This window comes from Agelaius phoeniceus, chromosome 14 (assembly GCF_051311805.1).
Source record: "Agelaius phoeniceus isolate bAgePho1 chromosome 14, bAgePho1.hap1, whole genome shotgun sequence".
NCBI classification, from domain to species: domain Eukaryota; kingdom Metazoa; phylum Chordata; class Aves; order Passeriformes; family Icteridae; genus Agelaius; species Agelaius phoeniceus.
In genome coordinates, this window is record NC_135278.1 from 4655648 (window position 1) to 4674233 (window position 18586).

At 53.8% G+C, this 18586-nt stretch overlaps 2 protein-coding genes across 3 annotated transcripts in view; one reads left to right on the forward strand and one right to left on the reverse strand.

Annotated features, from left to right (window-relative positions):
* Positions 1-8199, reverse strand: part of LOC129125750 (gamma-aminobutyric acid receptor subunit beta-4) — a 90901-nt gene extending 82702 nt beyond the window's left edge. Inside the window, exons 1-2 of one of the 2 annotated variants that reach the window (XM_054641354.2) lie at positions 7175-8199; positions 2321-2409 (exon numbers count right to left, since the gene is read on the reverse strand). In XM_054641354.2, coding sequence (XP_054497329.1) covers positions 2321-2409; positions 7175-7254 — 169 coding nt within the window. In that variant the 5' untranslated portion in view covers positions 7255-8199. The remainder of the gene's footprint in view (positions 1-2320; positions 2410-7174) is intronic. The other variant, XM_054641353.2, reaches the window with a different exon arrangement.
* Positions 8200-8911: 712 nt separating this feature from the next.
* GABRA3 (gamma-aminobutyric acid type A receptor subunit alpha3) overlaps positions 8912-18586 on the forward strand; it is a 120459-nt gene continuing 110784 nt past the window's right edge. Inside the window, exon 1 of the mRNA XM_077186227.1 lies at positions 8912-9048. Coding sequence (XP_077042342.1) covers positions 8941-9048 — 108 coding nt within the window. The 5' untranslated portion in view covers positions 8912-8940. The remainder of the gene's footprint in view (positions 9049-18586) is intronic.

Consider the following 18586-nt stretch of genomic DNA (forward strand, 5'->3'; position numbering starts at 1 on the left):
CACAGATCTGTAGGGTCAGCAGAGGAAGGGCTGGGCCCTGTCCTGGGTGCCCTGGGGGCTGCAATCAGGGAACAAAACCTGCTGGCCCCAGCCAGGGCTCCCTGTGCTCCGTGGCTCTGCAGAGCCAGCTCTGCTCCTGCTGCACTGGATCCCAGTCCCTGCCGTGCCTTTGCACCCTGCTCCTCTTCCAGTTTTATGTCATCTCCACGGCTCTCCCCCTCATAAAATGTGACTGCACCAATTTCTGTGGTCAGGCCTGGCCAGGTAATAGGGACATTTCATGTTTGCTGGGCAGAGCCTTTAAATCAAAGCCAGCCTGCCCCATGCTCGAAGGAGAGAGGGGAGATTTGGAAGCCCTGTTTGCCTGCAGGATGCTGCACCCAGAGTGTCTCCCCACTGCCCTGAGTGGCCTCCCCTGAGCACTGTGGAGGGGTGGGCATCATCTCCCCCACCCAGACCCTCCCTGAGGCCAGGGCCCAGCAGTGCCTGGTGCTGCCTCCTGAAAACCCCTGTTCCACCACGGGGTAGAACAAGGAGATGAGGGGGGTGGGGATGGTGTTTGAGGGGTGGAAGGGACTCTGCTGAATGGTATGGGGTGGTCAGAGCATGGGGCAGGTCTGGGTGAGGTGCAGGGAAACCAGAGGCTTCAATGAGAGATGGGTTTGGTTGTGGGGAACAGCAAATTGGGGTGCCTTCAAACCCTGCTGAGAGCAGTGAGGGTATTCCTTCACTCCCAGCTTCTAGGAACTATGGGTCGGCCCTGTTGGGAGAAAACTGCTCCCTTGAGCCTCTAAATAATTGTCCCTGGCCTCTCTTCCCCCTGAGAGCACAGGCATGAGCCTGTTTCCCATCAGTCCCACGGAGAGGGACACCTGAGTGTAGCTGTCTTCCCATGGGCTGAGCATCCCCCAGCCCCTCACATCTCCTCATCAGGAGGAAATAGCATTGCCCAGAAAAGACTTAAACCAGCCAAGCTTGGCAGGCTGAGTCCAGAAGCCCCCAAATCCCCCTCCCTGGGCTTTTCCAGCGCCTGCTCCTCTCCAAGAAATGGACCTCAACTGGACCTGGGAACATGACAGTGCCTAAAGATTTTCCATATTTCATCTCCACCAGGCCCTTGTGGTTCTCCTGCTTGCTCACAGGACCCAAGGGAGGAATTGAAGATCTTTGACCCCAGGGAATATTTTATGCCTCACTGTTGCTGAGGGAGCAGCTTGGCAGGCCAACCAAGAGCCCCACCAGCAATCACCTTGACCCTCTGCAGGGAAAAGAGCCAAAATATCTGGCATTGGGCGCAGAAATGGAGGAGGGATGACTTGTTGTCCATGATGGAGGAAAGCTTGGAGTAGAGGAAGAGCTGAGAGTCTCTGTTGTGTCAAAATATCCCCAGAAACGTCACACCATGGACAGTGCAGCTGCCTGCAGAGATGGGGGATGCTGGAAGGAGAGCAGCCAGCGAGAGGAGAAGGGAAAGCAGGAGGGGTGACAGAAATGTGAGGGAGAAGGCTGTAAGGACATGAGGCAGAAGGCCCTAAGGACATGAGGGAGATGGCTGTAAGGATGTGAGGGAGAAGGCTGCAAGGATGTGAGGGAGAAGGCCATAAGGACGTGAGGGAGAAGGCTGTAAGGACATGAGGGAGAAGGCTGTAAGGACGTGAGGGAGAAGGCTGTAAGGACGTGAGGGAGAAGGCTGTAAGGATGTGAGGGAGATGGCCATAAGGATGTGAGGGAGATGGCTGTAAGGACGTGAGGGAGATGGCTGTAAGGACGTGAGGGAGATGGCCGTAAGGATGTGAGGGAGATGGCCGTAAGGATGTGAGGGAGATGGCCGTAAGGACGTGAGGGAGATGGCTGTAAGGATGTGAGGGAGATGGCTGTAAGGATGTGAGGGAGATGGCTGTAAGGATGTGAGGGAGAAGGCTGTAAGGATGTGAGGGAGATGGCTGTAAGGACGTGAGGGAGATGGCTGTAAGGATGTGAGGGAGATGGCTGTAAGGATGTGAGGGAGAAGGCTGTAAGGACGTGAGGGAGATGGCTGTAAGGATGTGAGGGAGAAGGCCATAAGGATGTGAGGGAGATGGCTGTAAGGACATGAGAGAGAAGGGTGTAAGGATGTGAGGGAGAAGGCTGTAAGGACGTGAGGGAGATGGCTGTAAGGATGTGAGGGAGATGGCTGTAAGGATGTGAGGGAGAAGGCCCTAAGGATGTGAGGGCTGGGGCTGGAGATGTCTGAGGGGAACACTGCCCGTGGTGTGTGTGGCTGAACAGACACAGCCCTTGTCCCCTGTCCCCTGTCCCCTGTCCCCTGCCCCTGCCTCACCTCCGAAGTCAGGCCTGAGGCGGACGTCATAGCCCTTGAGCAGTTTGTCCACAATCTCTTTCACCACAGAAATATTTCCAGTGGAGGGGCTGAAAGACAAAAGAAGAGAGTTCTCGTCATCCCGTGTGGCACCAGGGGTCCAGGCCAACTCCCTCAGCATCCTTCACACCCCAGGGCACCAGAACACCTCAGCCACCAGCAGAGCCTCTCTGTGCTCCCTCTCACTCGTGTCTTCTGTCCTTGGAACAGCTCCCTTGGCACACTCTCCCCACAGAGCCCCTGAGCCATCCTGGGAGGGGCTCAGAACTCTCAGCAGTGTTTTGGCTCCTCTTCTGCAGCTCACCCTGACTCCAGGGCACCCCAAGCTCTGTTTGTGGTGTCCCTCTGGTGTAGGCACCCCAGGAGTTTGGCACCCCTCAATGAGCACCCTGGCCACCGACCCACACACCTGGGGAGCTTCCCTGTCCCTGCCCACAGAGGGGTGCACAGACACAGAGGCAGAAATTGTCCTTTCTGTGCCCCAGAAAGCTGCAGCCCTCCCTTGCAGGTCTCAGTCCCCTTCCTCAGCCCAGCTGGGCTCTTGCTCCAGGTGTTGCATCACCCAGCACGGACTTGGCACGTCCCAAGGTCCCCACCACACGGGTGGCCCCAGCAGGCACCCTGCCCTTTCACACACCCCAGTGTGACTTCCCACTGCACCCAAGGCTTTCTTCAGGTTATTGAAGCAAGCAAGGAAGATATTGAAGAAAACAAGGCTCCTTTTTCTCCTACGGCCTCGATATACGGCTGATCTTTGCCATGTAAAAATTCAGTTTCTGTCACTCAGCATCACTGTGACTTCTTAGCAACGCAGATCAAGAGGCAGAGCCAGGGAAGGAGAGTCCATCTTCCCCTCTGTGTGCCACAGCAGCAATCCTTTCCCTCCCAGCCCTGTGACCTGCACACAGAGGGGGCAAATGTCCTCGCTAACACCCATCCAGCAAGAAAGGAGCTCCTTCTGAAATCAGCCCAAGGGCCAAACCTAAACTGAAGGTGGGAAACCAGAAAGCAGGGGATGCTAAAAATACCGGACCTATTGAGTGCTGCGGGGTGTATCAGGTTTTGTGCCTGAATCCCCAGCCTCTGTGCCACCCTCATCCCCTTCTTTGCATGAGAATAGAGACCCTGCCGGTGACAACTGCTGCTCTTTGCAGTCACCCACCACAACAGCATGTCTCCCTGTCAACACCGCCTCCCACATCCATCCCAGTCAACCTGGAAAGCTGCACTGCCTCTGCCTGCCAGCCCCGTGCCAGGGGCTGCCGCTGGCATGTCCCTGTGTCTGCACACACAGACAGACAGACAGACAGACAGGCGTGCTCCCCTGGCTGCACGGAGCAGGCAGGGACTCCCTGCCTGTTCACACAGACACACAGACACAGGGCAGCACTGGGTGAGGCTGCAGAACAGGCTCAGAGGTGTGTACATGTGTGTGACCACGTTCCAGCCAGGGCCTGGGGTGCCTGGGGGTGAAGGGGGGGCAGACCCTGCTCTGCTGGGGTCTGATGAGACACTGGGCTGTGGACATGATTTATGGGGAGCACAGAAGCAGGCATTTGTGGGTCTGGTGATCCAGACTCTCCCTAGGGCTGTAGGTGGAGGCACATGGGACCACCTGGGAGCCTGGGCAGCTCTCAGGGCTCTGGGGATGTGCAGGAATTTCTCAGCAGGACAGGGATGTGCAAATGTGAGGCAGCCCCCAGCTCTGGTACATGCACAACCAGTGAGCCCTTGTGCTGGCAGGGGAAGGGGTCTGAGCTCCCCTCCTGAGTGTGCTCCTGAGAGGGGTACAGCTCTTCCTGGCTGGGCTTTAATCACTGTGAAAAGGCCACAGAGGTGTGCACAGGTGGGCACTTTCACAACACCGTGCCCAGGCTTGCAAGGTCCACTTGCACCTGTGGATTTCTCTGCAGGTGTGTGAGGTTTTGCAGCATGCAAAACACAGTCCTGTCACTGAGCACTGAGAGCATGCAGCAGCACTTGTTCATCTCTAGACAGCCAGTCCTAGGTACACAGACTCCCATATCCATAATATGGACACTGTGCATTTCTCAAGGGATTTGGACACCTCTGCTTGGCTTCCTACAGTGCATAAACTCAGGAATCAGCGTTTTCCTCATTAATATAAGAAAGGAAATTGAGGTAGAGACAGGAAACAATGTTGTCAGGGGCCCTGCAGAAAGGGGCAGAGTGGGAAGAGGGCTGTGGGGACTCTTTCCTCCTCACAGCTACAAGGTGGCCTAGTGAGGGGATAAACCATCATGATTAAGGACAAGGTCTTTTGCCTCCCAGTGCTCCCTGTGATCCAAAAAGCCACATCCCTCCCACTGAGGAGGCAAGTCGTGCATTTGCCCAGCTGTGGGCGAGCAGCTGCATGCCAGTGCTATTCCTGGCGAATGTGGGTCTGCATCCGCTCGGGGAGCACGCACAGCCAGCCTGTGATCTGAATTCCAGAGTGCTGTGCCCCTGATTCTGTGTCAGTGGCCATGTGCTCTGCACAGCCACGTACCCTTGCAGCCCAGCCTCTCCATACCAGCACCCCGTGCTGCTGCCTGGGGTGTGTGGGAGTAGCTGGAGGCTCGTGCACATGGAGAGTGTTTTGTCTCTGAGCCGTGCACAGACACACACGCAGGCTATGGGTAAAAATCAGTGCTGGACAGACAAACACACATGCAGGGACACACATCTGAGCAAAGGGGCTTGCTGTGGGCTCTGAATGTCACACATTTGCTTGGCCAGTGCCTCCCGAGCTGCCTCTGTGTGTGTGTGTCCCCACACAGCAGGACCACGCATGAATGGTGTGGGCAAGGTGGGCACGCGCCTGCGCCCGTGCATGTTTATGGCCATGGGAGCACAGCCCTGCAAGGACCTGTGTGTGTGTGTTTATAGCCATGGGAGCACAGATGTGGGCACCCACAGCCCTGCAAGGACCTGTGTGTGTGTTTATAGCCATGGGAGCACAGATGTGGGCACCCACAGCCCTGCAAGGACCTGCGTGTGTGTTTATAGCCATGGGAGCACAGATGTGGGCACCCACAGCCCTGCAAGGACCTGTGTGTGTGTTTATAGCCATGGGAGCACAGATGTGGGCACCCACAGCCCTACAAGGACCTGTGTGTGTGTGTTTATAGCCACGGGAACACAAATCTGGGCACCCACAGCCCTGCAAGGACCCATGTGTGTTTATAATGATGGCAGCACAAATGTGGGCACCCACAGCCCTACAAGGACCTGTGTGTGTTTATAGCTATGGGAACACAGCCCAGCAAGGACCTGTGCGTGTTTATAGTGATGGGAGCACAAATCTGGGCACCCAAAACCCTGCAAGGACCTGTGTTTGTGTGTGTGTGTCTGTGTGTGCGTGTTTATAATGACAGGAACACAAATCTGGGCACCCATAGCCCCAAAAGGACCTGTGTATGTGTGTGTTTATAACCATGGGAACACAAATCTGGGCACCCACAGCCCTGCAAGGACCTGTGCATGTTTATAACCACAGGAACACAAATCTGGGCACCTACGGCCCCATAAGAACCTGTGTGTGTTTATAATGATAGGATTTCAAATGTGGGCTCCCACAGCCCTACAAGGACCTGCGTGTGTTTATAGAGATGGGAGCACAAATCTGGGCACCCACAGCCCTTCAAAGACCTGTGCGTGTTTATAGCCATGGGAACACAAATGCGGGCACCCACAGTTCTACAAGGACCTGTGTGTGTTTATAACCATGGGAGAACAAATCTGGGCACCCACAGCCCTGCAAGGACCTGTGTGTGTGTGTGCGTGTGCGTGTTTATAACCATGGGAACACAAATGTGGGCACCCACAGCTCTGCAAAGACTGTGTGCGTGTTTATAACCACGGGAACCCGAATGTGGGCACCCAGAGCCCCGTAAGGGCTGCGTGTGTGCGCCGGGAGCATTTCCCGGCTGAGCAGGGAGATGCCAGAGCTCCCCCCGGCAGCGCGCAGGGACAAACGCACCTGCCCGCAGGTGTGCGGAGGGAGGGAGGGAGGCAGGGAAGGAGGGAGGGCGAGCAGCAGCAGCAGGCAGCGCTACCCCCGTGCGTGAAAGCAGAGGATGAGCGAGCAAACAGGTGCGCTCCGCACACCTCGGCCAGGCTGGATGGGCTCCCGCACCTCCGGAGCGCTGCGAGTGCTCCGGGCACAGCCCGGGAACAGCTGCAGCCCGAGCGGGCGGCGGAGCGGTGCCAGCTCTGCCCGGTGCCACGCAGGGCAGGTGAAGCCGTGCCGTAGGTGTGAGTGACACGCGGGCGGGCACGGCTGGCTGCGCACACGCAGGGCCGGATCCGGATGGATGGCACCCACAGAGGAGGTGTTGCATGCCATCAATCCCGCACGGCCGTGGGCATCGCCCCCGGAGCTCCGCAGAGCCGGGGCTGTGGCACGGCGCAGCTCGCACGGATGCGAGCGTGGCTGCGTGTGCGTGGCCAAGGCAGCCTCGCCGGGCGCCTGGCGCAGCTGCGGGGCTCCGGCGGCTCCTGCGGGCACCATGTTCCCCAGCAAACCCCCTCGTTTGGCCATTTTCCCCCGGGCTGGGCAGGGGGACGCGCACACACGCTCTGCGAGGTGGGCTCCGTCCGCAGGGTCTGCTCCGCATCTCCTGCACGAGCATCCCTCCTCCCCCAGGAACGGCACGGGCTGGGGAATAACAATAGCAGACGGCAGGGGAAGCGATTTGGGGAAAGAACCCCCTCCTCTTCCCCACATCCAGCTCGATGGAGAAAAGCCCGACCGAGACAAACAAGCCCTGTGCCAGCCCCCCTGTCCCCGCAGCCTGGGATCGCAATCCTTACCTTTGCGCACAGCAGGCGAGACAAAGAGCTGCTAAAGCAGAGACAATTCCACTCAATCTGTCTGCCTGAAATGTCCACATTTCCACAAAGACGAAGGATGAAAAAAAAAATCTTTGGAGGGGAGGGGAAAGAAAGATGGATCTTCTGAAATCCCCCTCCAAAAAAAGGGGGGGAGGGAAAAAAGAAACCAACCCCCCCCCCAGTTAATGATTTCCTAGAGAAAAAGAATAATGACAAAAAACTAAAAAATGAGGGGGAAAAATACCCCCCCGCTCCTTCAGTGCCAGTCAAAGAATTCGTTTCTTCTTCCTTTCAGCATCCTCTCAACAAGAGACATCCTCTGGCAATGGAGAAAATCCCAAGAGAAAGAAAAATAAAATGCCCCAAAATGGGCTCAGCAAAATGGGAAATCGAATCTCACAGGTACGCGGCAGAAGAAGAAGAAGGAAAAAAAAATTAAAAAAAAAAAAGGAAAAAGAAAAAAACCCAACTCAGTGTCCCCTGAGCACTCCACTTGGATTATTTTTCCTCCTGCTCTTTTGCCATCCGGTTCTGCAGATGTTGCATGGCTCCTGCTACCCACCTTCAGAGAGGAGGAGGAGGAGAAAGAGCGTGTGTGTGTGTGTGTGTGTGTGTGTGTGAGAGAGAGAGAGGGAGAGAGGGAGGACGTGTGAGTTTTCGAGCAATATGATTTTATTCTGGATTTTACCTATTTGCTCCCCCTTTCCTCTTTATTTTCTGAGGGGGGAAGGGGAAGCCACCCAGCCCCACTGTGCAGTTATTTTATTTTAGGGAAATCTCAGGCTCATCACTTGGGAGGTTTGGGGCTTTTGTGAAAAGGCTAAAAAGAAAAAAAAAAATAAAAATAAAAAAGGAACAGCAAATGCAGCCCGATGAATAAAAAAAATACATATATGCATGTGTAGAAAATAGATAAATCCCTGTCTGCAGGGAGGGCTGGATGTCTCCCTAGTGCTGTTGCCGCAGCTCCTGTGGAGTTTTGCTGCTCATTGCAAAGTCACAAGAGGAGGGGAGGAGAGAGGGAGTTTGTGGTTGGGGAGGGGGACTCTCTGGACAAATTGGGATCCTGACGTCATGGCTGACAGCATTAACCCCTGCTGGCTTGCAGAGGGGATGGATGAGCATTTTTGCTGAGGTGGATTTTTGGGTTTTTTGCCCGGGGAGGTGGGTGCAGAGAAGATGATGGGAAAGGTGATGGCATTTTGGCAAGAGGGGGGCTGTGCCTGGGCAAGAGTGGCTCAGCTGTGAGCGCTGATGGGTGCTGTGGCTGCCTGAAACACTGTCACCAGCACAGGCTGAGCTTCCTCCTGCAGCCACAGAAATGGAAAATAAGGTGATTTACTCAGAATGTCTCCATGCCACAGAGCCCAGTGGCCTGGTGGCCTCCTCCAGGGGCACTGGGGGAGATCTGGAGGCTCTGTTGGGGCTGGAGACTCCCCCAGGCTGGGGAAGCCCAGCTCAGGAGGGATGCTCAGCTCTCCCTGAAGGATGCTGTTATGCATACAATGGAGTTTGTGGGAAAAGGGAGCCTGAACTTCCAGAAATGCTGCTGGGGATCAGCTCCTGGTGCTGGGGCTTTGCTTGCTGGAATGGTAACAGCCTCATCACAGCCTCCTGTGCACCAGCCTCTGATCTTTGTCTTAAAAAATAATAGAATGAAGGAACTCTCCATCAGACATACAGTACTGTACTAACATGAAGGATTTTTTTCCCTAGGAAAAAGAAGAGATCCAGCAGCACTTTGAATGCAGAGCAGAAGCCATGGCTCAAGGAGGAAACATCTGAGCTCTCACCAGCCTGGACAGGATCTCCTCTGCACCTGCCTGGCAGCTCAGAGCAGCCCTTCTGAACAGGTATGTCCTGGTTGGCACCTGTGTGTAGATGGTCTCCAAAGCCCTCTGGGACAAGGGGCAGAGCAGATGTGTCACTGCAGCTGGACAGGACCAGCTCCAAAATGCCTCAAGGGGCACAGGGCAATGTCCAGTGGCCACTGGGCAGCTGCTCTGCCCTTCCCTTCCCTGCAGGGAGATCTGGCCAACAGGAGCAGGGAGCTCATCCTGCCCCTGTCCCTGGCACTGTGAGGGCACACCCTGAGTGCTGTGCCCAGCTCTGGCCCCTCAGCTTGGGAAGGACCTTGGGACACTGAGCACATCCGGAGGGGACAACGAGGCTGGAGAGGGGCTGGGAACACAAACCCTGAGAGGATCCACTGAGGGAGCTGGGGGTGCTCAGCCTGGAGAAAAGGAGACTCAGGGCTGCCCCCATCACTCTGCACAGCTCCTGAAAGGTGCCTGTGCTCAGCTGGGGCTGGGCTCTTTCTCCAGCAGCACTGACACAACCAGAGCACACAGCCTCAAGCTGCACCAAGGGAAATACAGGTTGGATATCAGGAAAAGGCTTTTACAGCAAGGGTGATAAAGTTGTGGAATGGCTGCCCAGGGAGGTGGTGGAGTCCCCATGCCTGGGTGTGTTTAACAAAGCCTGGATGTGGCACTGGGTGCCAGGGTTTAGCTGAGGTGTTGAGGCTGGGGTGGATTTGATGATCTTTCATGCCTCTTCCAACCTGGTGATTCTGTGAATTCTGTGAATCTGGGAGTATCCTTTTCTCTAGGGTTCCTAAAGCTCCTTTCTCTCATGCTTGGCTTGGCTCTACATGGCTTCCTCAGCAGAGGCATCCTGTGCTCCCAATCTCCTTCTCCCAAAAAGCCTGGTGGGGTGTGACCTTTCTGAGGAGCTTCTCCCTGGCAGGCCAGCCTGGGCTGTGGCCATGCAGAGCCACCAAACCAGGGAACAGCTGAGTGCTGTGCTGAGATGACCTGGTGTCACTGGGGACACTGAACCTGTGGGGCTCGTGGGGAAAAGCAAGGCTGGGGGAAGGTTTAACATCTACAGTGAGGCTGGGCTAGAGTGGGAGGGGAGGAGATCTTCTCCCTTACTGCTGAGGCTGGTGCAAAAGGTTCTCTGCTTGGTTCACTGCCCAGACCACCCCAGCTTGGCCAGACTTAGCAAATTAAGTTCAGAGCAGTGATCTCCACTGCCTTCCCAAAGGCCAAAGCAAGTGGCACTTGTCACCTGCCAGTGAATGTGCCTGCCCCTGTGGAGTCAGGGCTGTGCTGCCCATGGCTTTCACTGCAGGCCATTCCCTGTGGCCCCCACAGTGAGTCCAGGGTGCAGGGACCCCCCAGAACACCCAGCTGGTGACATTTCACTGTGTGGCAGCCCAGAGCAAGCCTGTGTGCCTGGGCTCCCAGTGCTGGCCCTGCACTGTGCCCTCAGGGTGCCCCTGGGCTCCCACACTCCCGGTGTCACAAGCAACTCATGCTTTGTCACCACCCCCAGGAGCTTGTGGCTCTCTAATTCCTGTGCCTGAGGGGTCCATGGCCAAAGCTATAGGATTTCTCCACACCTCTGCTGAAGAAGAGGAGCCAGCCCAGCAGATCTGGCCCTGCAGGATGCCCCCACATGCCCAGGATGAGCTGCCTGGTGCCATCAGGTGCTGGCTGCTGTACAGGTACAGCATTTACCTGCTCTGCTGCTGCCAGCACACAGAGCTCCTGACAGCAGTGACTTTCTGAAGCATTTATTCTGATTTAAGCTGCTGGGCACCAGGGAGGAGCTCTTGGGGAGATGAGAAGCATTTGCCCCCAGGCACCAGAGGCCCCATTAAGCCCTTCCCGGTCCCTTCCTGCTCTGCCCCCTTTGCTCTGCTCCCTCCCACCAGCCGTGATTGCAAGTTACTGGCAGGAAAGGTATGTGAAAAGCAAATGTCAGAGGCACACATGAAGAGGAAAAATTCTGTTCACAAATGGTGACATTTGTGCTTGCAAGTTCTCCCAGTCAGGAGCAGAAACCGTGTCCCATGAATTATCTGACCACTCAGCCACAAGAGGAAACTTTGGAAAGCCCTGCTTGGCAGGGATTGCATCCAGAGGAGCTGCTGGGTGCTCCTGAACACCCTACCTGGAGCCATGTTCTGGGATAAAGGAGTGCTCTGGAGTTAGTGCCCATCTCTGCTGGCTTTCATGAAGGAGAGGAGATGCTGCAGATGTGACCATGCTCACTGAGGGGTTTGTTCCTTGCCCTCCAGAAGATGGGTCCCTCCAAGAGCCCCAAACTCTGTGTCTCCCTGCCCTGCTGGGGGCTGCCTGCTCTCCAGGGAGGGCCCAGTGATGGGTTTTTCTGAAGGTCACATCCTGACCCTGCCAATATCTGTGAGAGGCTGCTGGGGATGCCAGCTGTGGCTGTAACCACCCTGCATCATATTTGTGGCCATTTCCTATCCTCCACTATCAAATCACTCATTTGAACTCCTCTCCCTCTTGCTGCTCTGCTGAAATCTCCACACCCTGGCCTCCCTTCTTCTCCAGTGGCCAGCTCCAAGCCCCAAGCACTGCTTTTCCAAGGGCTTGCCATCAAGGTGGAAAATCTCCCTCATCCCCTGTCCCAGCCAGCTGGAGAGCTGGCTCTTCTGCCCAGCCAACAACTCCCAGAAGAAGATGGTTGTTCTTCTAAAGCAGAACAAGGACAAGAGCTGAGAAAGCAAAAGAATTTTTATAAAACCCGAAATTGAATGGAAGTCCTGCAGAAAAGGAGAAAATATAGTCTTACAGTTGCATTTCTGTGCAGAAGGTAGAAAACAACCTGAAAGTAAGTGAAGTGCACCTCATGAGGTGGAAATAGAGACAAGCAGAGGCAAAAGGGAGTTTTCCCACCCTGTCCAGAACACAACCTCTGTCTCTGGAGCTGCATCCAAGACCAAGCCAAAGAGCCTTTGCAGTTCCAGTTCCAGGTTCCTGCAGGAAATATTTCCCTCAAGCTATCCTACAGGACAAAGGCCCCATCATCTCCCCCAGTGCCATCTAAACACCCTCAGGTGCTGGCAAGGAAAGCCCACAAGTCACAGCCCCCTTGGACTGGTGGGGCTGACTTGGTGACAGCTGCTTGGGCAGATGTGGCTCCTCTTTTAGTGACTCTGCATCCTCTGATTCACAAATTCCTCATGTCTAGCCCTGGCTGATTTCCTCTTTGCATTTCCATGAGGGTGCTCAGGAGGAGCACCAGAATTTCTGATCCTGTTGGGACTGGCAGTGAAGGGCACAAGGCAAGGAAAAGGCCCCTCAGCCCCTGCAGAGAGTTAGGAAGTGCCCAAAAATGCCTCCCTGGTCATTATTGTTAGTGATGGAATCTGTTCTGAGGGCTGGGCCCATGTCCCCATTGGGCCTTCCCATTTCAGAGGGTGTCCCCCTTCTCACTCCTAGGGATGCTCCTGCCCACCTGTGCCAGCAGAGGAGTCCCCTTCTGAGTCAAAGCTCCTGGTCTGAGTCATGGAGCCACTACAAAAACATCTGGAAGCAGCAGCAGAATGAATGACAAGGATCTGAGCAGAAAATTCCTCTGCTGACCACCACAGGAGGTGTGGATGGTTTCATCTCCTTTTTCTCCCTCTGGCCCCGCAGCTCTCCTGTTCTAGGGCTCAGCACCCAGGAGGAAGGGGAGCAGAGGAGCCCAGCTGCTGGTCCCTGTCCCCCTTCAGGGACAAAGTGTTCCCAGAGCAGGTGCCACCTGCCTGGGCCTAAAGCCCTGCAGCATCCAGCACCTGCACGGAGGGGACACAGCAGAGGTGACAGGAGAGGCTCCCTGGGGACACTGCTCTCCACTCAGCCTCAGGGGGTCAGGCCCAGCTCTCCTAGAGTCCTCCCCTGCATTTATCCCGTGACAAAGCTCGTGCTGTGTCCTCCCCAGGCAGTGCCCCTTCCTCCAGGCCATGGCTGGATTAATTTGAACAGGACTGGGCCCAGTAGTGTCCCCTGGGCAGCAGCACCAGTCACAGGCCTCCAGCTGGACCCTGGGCCACCATCAGAACCCCCTGAGCTCTGCCACCCAGCCAGTTCTCAACCCACTGTCCAACCTCAGCCTGTCAGCCTCCCACCCTCCCTGTGAGGAGGTTATGGGACAGTGCCAAGGGCTCTGCTGGAGCCAGGGCAGACAGGAACCACTGCTCTCCCTCACCTGCCAGGCAGCCATCCCATCCCCAAAGCCTGTCAGACTGCTTGAGCATGAGTTCCCCTTGCTGAACCCATGCTGACTGCTCCCGGTAACCTCCTCCTGCCCATGTGTGGAGATGACATTCAGAGTGAGCTGTTCCTTAACCTTTCCAGGGATGGAGCTGGGGCTGGCTGGCCTGCAGCTCCCTGGGCCCTCCTTCGTGCCCTTTCTGAGCACTGGAGTGACTTGGCTCTCCTCCAGGCCTCAAGCAGCTCTCCTGTTCCCCATGACCTGTACTGTGATGAGATTATGGCTCTGTGACCACACAGAGATCTTTAAATCTTCTTGTTTATGCCCCATGCCGTGTGCATTGCTGCACAGGCATTTCAGAGAGCTAATGGAGCCTGAAAGTTCCCAACAAAAGGTGCAAGAGGATCCCCAGAGCTGTCAGTCTGCACCTTTCCAGAGTCACACCATGCCAGGGGGCTGCTCTGCTCAGCTCCTTCCCTGGAGCAGATCAGGACCCCTTAACCATGCTCTGGTCTCCGCTGGTAGTGCCCCATTCCCAGCTGGGAGGTTTCTGACCTGCCAAATTTGGTCTCTCTCAGACACCTAAGCCAGCTAGCAGGCTTCTTCCTGTGATGGAAGAGCTGGGCACTCTTCCTGTGATGGAAGAACTGGGCACTGTGATGGAAGAACTGGATACTCTGTGATGGAAGCTGGACACACTTTCTGTGATGGAAGAACTGGTTACTCTTTCTGTGATGGAAGCTGGACAATCTGTGATGGAAGCTGGATACTCTGTGATGGAAGAACTGGACACTCTGTGATGGAAGAACTGGACACTCTGTGATGGAAGAACTGGACACTCTTTCTGTGATGGAAGAACTGGACACTCTCTCTGTGATGGAAGAACTGGACATTCTCTGTGATGGGAAGAGCTGGACACTCTGTGATGGAAGAACTGGACATTTTTTGTGATGGAAGAACTGGACACTCTTTCTGTGGTGGAAGAACTGGACATTTTCTGTGATGGCAGCTGGACATTCTTTCTGTGATGGAAGAACTGGATACTCTCTGTGATGGAAGAACTGGACACTCTTTCTGTGATGGAAGAACTGGACACTCTGTGATGGCAGCTGGACACTCTCTCTGTGATGGAAGAACTGGACACTCTCTCTGTGATGCAAGAACTGGACACTCTTTCTGTGATGGCAACTGGACCCTCCTGGGTGCAGCTGTTAGTGTGGAAATGGAGGAGGACACATGCAAAATGTGCTTTCTGAAGGCACACCCTGCTTTGGGAGAGGTGTTCTTCCTTCCTCCAGCACTCCTCCTGCCTGGGACAGGGCACTTGCAGCGCATTTCCCCTGGGAACAGGATGTGTGCTCCTCTCTGGCTCGGCATTTCATGTGGGACTAACCCTTGTGTGTTTTTCCGTGGTGCTTTGCCCCTGCAGTGCCTGCAGGTGGCTTTGGCTGACAGCTCTGATCAGGTGGCTGAGTGCTGAGTGACTTTTATGACCTGAAAAGGGTGATAATTGTGCCAAAAGTAGCTCTCAGGAGTGTTATATGGCTGTCACCAAACACGATTTGTACATTATGGGTTGGGAGACAGTGAGATGTGTGTCCTGCCCCTGAGGCAGGTCTGACAGTCCATCAGCCACTGACAGCAAGCAACCTGGGGTGCTGCCTCAACTTCTGGAGCCATTTCAGCCTTTGGAGTTGTGAGAACAAAGCTCCTGAGTAATTCCACAGCCCTGGGCAGTCTGAGGGTGGGAGAGCTGTTCAACAATTCCCTGAGAGAGACAAGGATCATGGCAGGGTTTGCCACCACTCCAAGTGGGGCTGTGCCTGGAGGGACCCCCACAAACCAACAAACCTTCCAGCAGAACTCAGTGTGTGCCCTCCCAGGTGCCAAAGTGGCAGATGGGGAGGCAAAGTGAGGCAAAAGCAAAGCCAGCAGCCAGCAGTGACCGCTGGAGACCCCTCAGAGCTGCCAGGGAGACAGGTGAGGTCCCTTTCTGGACGAGCAGGAGAAAAATCCCCTGTACTGCAGTTTGTTTGGGAGCTTGGGAGTGAAATCCATGTGATGCTGGGTTGCCTGGCAACAGGCTGAGAGTGATGGAGCACAGGGCAGGTCTGCTCCAGGCTGGGGAGCAGAGGGAAGGGGAGAGGCACTCAGAGTGAAAACACAGTCATAAAACCTGCCAAGAACCAAGAGGGACATAGTCTAACTAGGGAGAAAGAGAGAAGTCAGGGGAAAGGGAAAGGAGAGCCCAGAGAAGATATCTGGGCATTCAAGGAGCTGCAAAGGCTCCTGGCTGTCACCTCCCAGGGACAGCTGCTGTCTGCTCAGGGCTGTCCCAGCTTTGGCAGAAGAACTGCAGCAAAATGCAGCTTTCCTTTGAGCACCTGTAGTGATCCTTCACCTCTGAGGGACATCCAGAGTGCTGCTGCCCTCACAGCCTCAGACAAGTTTTGAAGCTGGTTACACTGGTTTGGGCTGAGGGAGCTGCTCTGAGCAGGGATCATCCACACCAGGTGACAATGGCAGTGGCACAGCCCTCAGAGAAATCCCCACCAGGGCTCCACTGCCATTTAAACTGTTCTGAGGGGTCAGCACAGAGTTTAATTGTGAGTCTATCTTAATTTCCTCCACATGTAACTGTTTGGAGAGAGAGAGAAAGAGAGAAGGAAAGAGGGAGAGAGAAAAGAGAGAGAAAGGGAGGGAAAGGGAAAGGTAAAAGGGGGAAGGGGAAGGGGAAGGGAAAGGGGAAGGGGAAGGAAAGGAAAGGAAAGGAAAGGAAAGGAAAGGAAAGGAAAGGAAAGGAAAGGAAAGGAAAGGAAAGGAAAGGAAAGGAAAGGAAAGGAAAGGAAAGGAAAGGAAAGGAAAGGAAAGGAAAGGAAAGGAAAGGAAAGGAAAGGAAAGGAAAGGAAAGGAAAGGAAAGGAAAGGAAAGGAAAGGAAAGGAAAGGAAAGGAAAGGAAAGGAAAGGAAAGGAAAGGAAAGGAAAAGAAAGGAAAGGAATAACAAGAAAAGCAAGTGGTTTTCACCCATACCAAATGCTTTTGGTCTTCAAAATCCCTCTCGAAACCACAGCTCTCCCTGTACATCTGTCCTTGCATTTGCATCCAGAGCAGAGGGAACCCCTGTCAGACACTCCCAAGAAATTTACTGAAGTGCTGCTTTGTCCCACAGGTGAGGCTGGCCCAGTTCTCCCTGCTCATTTCAGCCCATTTTCATTCCTGGGTCAGGATGGAGGCTGAGCTCAGCCCCCCACACCACTCCCCTGACACCAGCAGTGCCTCTGCACAGAGCACATTGCAAAAACTGACATCCCCATCCCTTTGGCCACCTTCTGGCTTCTCCTTTTGCTGTTTTAGCCTGCCCACACCATCACACAGTGTTCTCAGGAGGAGGAATTCATCCATGTTTCCTCTGGGACACATAAAACAAGGTCTTTTGCTCACACTCACATGGTGAGGGAGGGTTGTTGATGGGCTGTGATTTCCCTGTTCTCAGCTCTAGACTTTTAATAATTAAAACTTTTACCTCAGTACTTTCCATTTTGGTGGTTTTCTACCCAGTCTGACTATAAACAGTGCTGTAACAGGACTTTGACCTGGCAGGAAATTCCAAACCCAGCAGTTAATTGATTCCAATTTCAAAAGACGAGCAAAAATATTTTATCTAAGTACAGCTGCTTCTGAAATGTCAGGATAAAGTTTTGGTTTTAGCTGTACCTTTCTTGTAATTTACAATAGGAGGCAATACTAAATTTACCCTGATAAGTACTGCAACACTCATCAGAACAAAGCCTATTACAATTTTCTATCATGAGTATGGAGGGGGAAAAAAAAAAATCATCCTCTCTCCGCAGAACATCTTCACTTTGTGCCGTGTTTCCTGAGAAAATTAATCCTCTTGCTCTCTCTTCAAAAATTCAGGCTCAGCAGAGCACCTGGGAGCAGCAGGGGAGGCAGCATTCCTGGGAGCTGCTTGCAGGGGGAGCAGCTGGAGCCCAGGATGGGCACTAGGCACACTGACTGTGCCAGCTGCACTGCTGAGCACGGCTGTCCTTGCCTCAGCTTCACAAGGAAAAGCACCTTTTTAGTTTTTTTTTTAGGAGTAATAGTCCAAAATCTGTTGAGAAGAGGGTTACAGTGTGTTCCCTGTAGTAAAAGCCTGAATGAGAGGTGTGGGACTCCAGGCAGCTCTTGAAAATGCAGTTTATTCTATCTGTTACAGCATCCAGGGTTGTGGGTGACAGAGCTGTGCCCACAGCTGCCAGCTCCAGCTGCAGGCAGGCCTGGACACCCTTTGGTTTAGGTTACAATGCATTTTATACTTTTCTTTGCTGAGCATCTTAATACAGCAGAACCAATCTATACCTTAACTATTATCTATAGCCTATCATAACTACTATAATTACCATATTCATGTTACTGTTCTCCAATCACTCAAAGTCAGTACATTACAGTTTAAGCTAGAAGTTGTTTTTCAGTTTTCTTGCAGTGGAAAATTCTGAGACCTTTTTTCTACTTGCAACTTTGCTGGCTTGTTTGCCTGTGCTCTCTTCCTGCTTGGTAAAAACATCTTCTTGTTTGGGGTGGGTTTATCCTTTGCTCTAAGCCATAAAACCCCTTCTAACTAACACACCCTTGGTTATCCAGTGAGACTGGCTCAGCAATTCTTTTCTTCTATATCAAAAGTTGCTTCCATCTCTATTCCTTCTTCAGATTCTACATTCAAAAATCTTTCTGCTAAGCACACATATCTGTGAGACTTTCTTGTCAAACTTTCATCCTTCCCAGCACCCTGTGAATCCTCTCCCAGCCCTCCCCTCTCACTCCACTGCCTTTTCCCAGGCAGAGCTATCTGTAACTGAAGCAATAGCTGTAACATCTGATTTTCTACCACCCAACACCTCCTGCTGCAGCTAGCACCAGCCTAAGGTGAGTGCACAAAGAGACACAACACTTCAGTAACATGTTACATTTGCTTTTTGCTGGTGCCAGCTGCTGCAGAAGATGGTAGGGAGTGAGTTGGAGCTGGAACAGGAGATTTTGGGAAGCTGTTGCCATAAATCCAGGCCACATCTAATGTTCATTTCCTTCACCTTTAGCTGTTTGGAGACAGAAAGAGAGGAAGAAAGAAAGAGAAGGAGAGAGAGGGAGGGAAGGAAGGAGAAAGGAAGGAAGGAAGGAAGGAAGGAAGGAAGGAAGGAAGGAAGGAAGGAAGGAAGGAAGGAAGGAAGGAAGGAAGGAAGGAAGGAAGGAAGGAAGGAAGGAAGGAAGGAAGGAAGGAAGGAAGGAAGGAAGGAAGGAAGGAAGGAAGGAAGGAAGGAAGGAAGGAAGGAAGGAAGGAAGGAAGGAAGGAAGGAAGGAAGGAAGGAAGGAAGGAA